General features: G+C 47.5%; 1 protein-coding gene across 1 annotated transcript; it reads right to left on the reverse strand.

The window, feature by feature from the left end:
- Positions 1-255: 255 nt before the first annotated feature.
- Positions 256-1,161, reverse strand: LOC125541390 (NDR1/HIN1-like protein 1). The gene has a single exon (XM_048704816.1). It carries the CDS (start codon positions 1,080-1,082, stop codon positions 435-437), a length of 648 nt encoding a protein of 215 aa, XP_048560773.1. The 5' UTR covers positions 1,083-1,161; the 3' UTR covers positions 256-434.
- Positions 1,162-5,326: the final 4,165 nt, after the last annotated feature.

Below are 5,326 nucleotides of genomic sequence, written 5' to 3' on the forward strand. Positions count from 1 at the left end.
AACTTTCTGGGCTTAGCTTAGCTTGCCTAGTTCTGCATGGTCATCTCTCTTTCTCTCCTTCACGTCTCTTGTTTCTTCTCTAGGCTGCTCATGGCCTACGCACCACGATGGGTAAAATGAGCCTCATGTATTTGACCTATGGTCTTTGGGCTTCGGCCTTTTGAAATATATAATATTCTACCTTTTTCATTTCACCTTTTCATTTCCAAAAAAAACAGATCTCAAAAAAAAATTCAAAAAAAAAATTGAAGCACATATATCAACACAGTTTATTCTCCCATTACACGTGACATACAAAAATTAAGAGAGCTTTAGACAATTTATTACTAACAACAAACAGAAATTGTTTAGAGACACGAAGAGAAGAACTAGCCGGCTACGTAATTCCTTCCACTTACAGTACGGACGTGCGGCCGTATGAGCGGTCCATTCTATCATGTGCCGACGGTGCACCCTGTCGGCTGCGTGAATTTCAGTGACGCGACGGCGCCCCCGGTGCCATTGGGGCCACCCCCGAGCGGCATGCCGCCGGGGCCGGCGGCGAGCATAGCGGGGCAGCTGACGAAGAGGTGGTAGCTGCCGGAGACCCAGGTCCCGACCTTCCACTTGACGCGGCCGTCGATCTTGACCTGCAGCGACACGTACCCGGAGGCGATGTCCTGCTTCATGGCCTCGGCGACGTATCCGGCGACGGGCACGGACTCCCCGGACAGCACGGGCGACCAAATGGTGACGTCCCGGTGGCCCTGGTACATGGGCGGCAGGGAGATCGGCACGGTGACGGGCTCGTCGCGGTAGGTGACGAAGACGTCGAGGCGCCTGTAGAAGATGCCGACGCGGTCATTGGGGTTGCGGGAGGCGAGCGTGACCTGCGCGGTGGCAGAGAGGGAGGGGTCCCCGAGGTTGATGGAGTGGAGCTGCAGGTCCTGCAAGTAGAAGGAAGGCTTGGTGGGGCGGAGCGCAAGGTAGACGACGAGCGCGATGAATGCTACGACGACGACCAGCGCCAGGAGGCATGCCGCGAAGCCATTGCAGCAGCGCCGGAGGTGGTTCTCGTACGTGTGGTGCTTCTCCTTGTTCATGGCTCTGCTCTCTGTACTGTGCTCTGTGTGACTGGTGGGTGTGCGTGCAGTGGCGCGCTAGCTACTCTCTCCAGTGGGTGTTAATGGCTTTAAAAGTAGGATGATGGGAGTGGAGGCCAGAAAGCAACGTCTCAACCGAAGAATTTTCCTCGATAAAAAACGTCTCAACCGAAGAAGATTCTTCTGCCAATTCGATTGGCAAGTAACTTGGTCCTGCATGCGCGTGCGCTTTGAGATTCTTCATTTATTCTGCTGTTTGATGCAGCTTGGTGATCATGAAGTGAGTCCCAATTTGCGTTTGACACGGCCATGTGTACCACCGCTCGATCGCCTTATCGGGCTATGTTGACATCAATCTTTATTTACGGAGGCGTAAGGAAGCAGTGAGCGCAACTCATACTAGACTAATAGTGGCAGATCTCACCGATGCCCGCCAAATATTTTAGCTGAGATGGAGAGATTGTCATTGTCAAAACAAAAATACGGTACTAGTAAAATCGCGTGCTCTAGAATGACACTGTTAGAAGAAAAAATGGCTAAAAGTTATGGGCCGCTGCTGCCCGGTTGTTGTTGTCTATCTGCGCCGATGGGCGTGAATGTAGGACACCCAGGGCGTGCGGCGCATCATATGGAATCATGCGTACCTGCAATCAAGTGCGCGTTTGTGGACAGGGTGCCCTACACGCACCGCCGCTCCCCAACTCCCGAGTCGATGTCCCCTCTCTCCAGCGCGATTTGCTTCATATTTAACCTGAGCGTTTCCACGCGAGAGTCACCGACTACCACTGAGTACGCAAATATATGGATTTAAGTGAAACTTTTTGCATATACGGATATTTCGCGGACCTTTCTAGCTAAGGGTAGGCAGCATCCGTAGCTGATGGATATGCATATACCACCTACCATTGAGCCCTTTTCCTTTAGCTTCGCTCGGCACATGCTCACAGCCGCCGGCATCGAATCCCAGGCTGTGCTTGTAGTCAGGCTCTGAATTATTTCTGACCTCGTTGTAAAAGTTTTTATTTATTGTTAAGAGCAACCAAGCCAGATGGTAGTTTGTTGCATTTCTATTTTTTAGTTTTTATTGTAACCACGTTTGGTCTCATGAAGGCTTGGTGGGGTACTGGGGTGGGGCGCGAGGTAGACAACGAGCCACGCAGCGAAGCCGACGCAGCAGCGCCGAAGGTGGTGCTCGTGCTCGTGCTTGTGCAGTTGTGCTTATGGCTCTGCTCTCTTTTCTCTTTCTTTTTTTGCGGGTCATGGCTCTGCTCTCTGTTCTTTACTTTCGGTGGCTGCGGTGTGTAGCTAGCTCTCTTCAGTGAGTGATCGATCCGCGCTTCCCAATAGAGGACGTACGTGTTTATGGCTTTACAAATCACTGGAGATGATAGCTCAGGAGTACAGTACTGCACTGCATGTGTAAAAGTGTTTTTGGTTGGATCTTCGTATGGGGTGGACGCCAGGGAAAGCAACGCCTCAACCGATTTTCTGGTAATTGGATCGGCAAAGTACTTCGATTGGGAACAACGCCGTCTGGCTACGCGCTAGGGTTAGGGTTTACACGAAACACGGGTGATCATGTCAAGCCTTCCTGATCATGCACATGAGTGTCAAGAGTCTTCGAACAATCTGTGTCTCCAAGTGTGCAACATCTACGGTCCGTCCTGCTTTACTAGGTCTCCCTCTGAATATTGACGACGTGAAGAAAAGAACCCCTGGGTGACCTTTATAAATTGCGCGCCCTAGGTCTGAAAATTGATCTTCTGTTTTTGATAATTCTCTATTTGGTTTTCATCTTAGTATCGTTCCAATCTCAGTGCACACTCGTCTGATGTTGTCTGTTGGCGATAGGCGCGATCAAGGGGGCGTCGATAAGGCTCCTACCCACCCGAAGTAGCTTGGTGGCGCATGCTTATGCATGTATTGAGCAAGGGCAGTCTTGTAGGGCAGCAGGAGGATCTTGTGGGCGGGGCGTCGATATGAATGTCGAGTATCTTTGTGGTGCTTGAGCCAGAGTAGGGAACTGATGGGGGAGGGCCACTGCTAGACTCCTCGCCCGCTACATCAACCAGAGGAATCCGAATATCGATGACATAACGTATCACTTCAATTTTGCTAGGAAACTTAGTAGAGGGCCGGATTTTTCACCAATCCAAACAACCAGTTTATCATCACGCTACACCCGAGTGGCGACTTCAACTTTTTTGCACGCTAGGGATTGTGGATCTACCGAGGCAATGGGCTCTCATTGCTCAGTATAGCAGTGATGCTCGGTGACAAGGATATGACACCTGGAGAAAGGGCATGTAGTCCCTATGTGTTGTTTTGGTAATTCATGACCATCTCTATGGTCTAATGCTTTCACTGAGATATATTTGAAACAATACAACATAGATGGTGTCTTAAGGATGATTAGGATAAAGACGAAGATTTTCTCTAAGCTTTGGTGTTGAATGACAATTCCTATGGAGCATCAAGGGCATTGTATATTATATGAAGAAATGTTCCACGGTGATGTATGAAGCTTGTCGGAATTATTTGGGAAGAGTTCCATCAAAAGCGTCTCGAAGAATTCCTCATGGTATTCTCTTTGGACACCCCGTACGCATGGGCTTCCTGTTCCCCGTGCACATGGGATCGAGTGTTACAATCTCTAGATACCTCGTGCGCACGGGGTCTCTCACCCCTTGCACACGGGGCCTAGGGTTTGACTCTCAGGGTCTCTTGCCTACTGAGGATACTAGTTTGTTTTTGGATGTATCTAATGAAGCCATCAAGATTGATTTCAGTGTCTACCCAAATATGTTTGAAGGTGGAGTTCACTGGAGGATCTCAAAGGTTGCACATTTGGGCTTATAAAAATCAAGGTCTTGAGAGTATAATTAAAGAGAAGAATTCAAGCTATGGTATCATCAAAAGAAGATCATGATGAGCTCATGTGCTGAGTTTTGATTGATCATGTTTTGAAGCAAGAAAATAGAGTGAAGAATTCATTGTGCCACTCAAGAGTTTGTGATGGGCATTTAAAAGAGCAAATGATGACCAATATGATGTTCATGGTGAATCTTGATATGGTCATGAAAGAGTCATTGGTGACCTAGTCTTGAAGAAATGACGTAAAATGAAGAGTTCTTTATGGATTTTAAGAAACCAATATGGACCATGAAGTATAGATGTTGGTTGACCAAGATGAAGCTCGAAGATTATATCTGGATGATTAACACACAAGCACAAACAATACCGCATGGGATCATGTGATCTAGCTAGTGGTACGGTAAGTAATTGTGAATTGTGTTTTGTGCACTAACATGTGCTATGTGTTTGTTGTGTCTTTGTCTGTTAGGTATTTCTCATAGTCTTGCATCAAAAGAAAGATTTCGAGTAGCCTATGTGAGGATGACATCAGGTGGTGATGGTCATCGAGTTTGAGAAGTTCCAAGTGTAAGATGAGAGGCCGGAGGTTATATTCTTTGAAGATTGTGGTCCACATTGTGCTTTTGTACATGTGAAGATGTTCTTAAGTGAAGGCTTCCCTCGTTGCAATATGGGAAAGCAATTCATATATCTTCACCAAGTGTTCGTGGTCAAGAAAAGGTGTCCAACTTGACGCAAGTATTAAAGCCATCATCAAGCTGAAGTGGAATATGCAAGGCAAATGTATACCTTAGCTAGGTTTTCCTAGTTTTACCGGTCTCATGGTGCTTCGAGGGAGACGAGATTGTAGGTTTGATAGTCATACTATCAAGAGGGACTTTAGGGCGAGTAGCTTGAATACATCACATGTAGAGATCTCAAACCTTTGCATGTTTTGCATCATTATTTCTTGTTGATCTTGGGTGGTTCTCTACATGAGGACCTTGAGCTTGTCCAGAGCTTTAAAACAAGCCCAAGATCATCGAAACTGGAGTTTGTATGCCACAGTTATGTATATTTAAGTTTCCTGCTTTGGGCTATTTCTGGGTACCCCATGGGCATGGGGTTTTGAGGTCGTCGATACGTGGACCCCATGGGCACGAGGTCTTGACCCTCATAGGCACCGGGTGTCCAGGAAGTGTCTGTTGGAGCCACAGCGGCTAGTTTTAGGGGTTGGCTATAAAAGGTCCCTTCTTCCCTACATCGATTTGTTCTAGTGAGAGCCCGTGAGTTTATTACTTTGAGCCACAAACCACCTCTCTCAAACTCCTACATCCCCTCTATGTGAAGAGGGGTTTGTGTATGGATCTTGTAGTTATTTGTTGATTCCC

This window comes from Triticum urartu, chromosome 2, assembly GCF_003073215.2.
Source record: "Triticum urartu cultivar G1812 chromosome 2, Tu2.1, whole genome shotgun sequence".
In the NCBI taxonomy this organism is placed as follows: domain Eukaryota; kingdom Viridiplantae; phylum Streptophyta; class Magnoliopsida; order Poales; family Poaceae; genus Triticum; species Triticum urartu.

What these genes read in the sequence shown, in the direction of transcription:
- LOC125541390 (XM_048704816.1), bottom strand. Translation starts at nt 1,082, where the DNA reads ATGAACAAGGAGAAGCACCACACGTACGAGAACCACCTCCGGCGCTGC.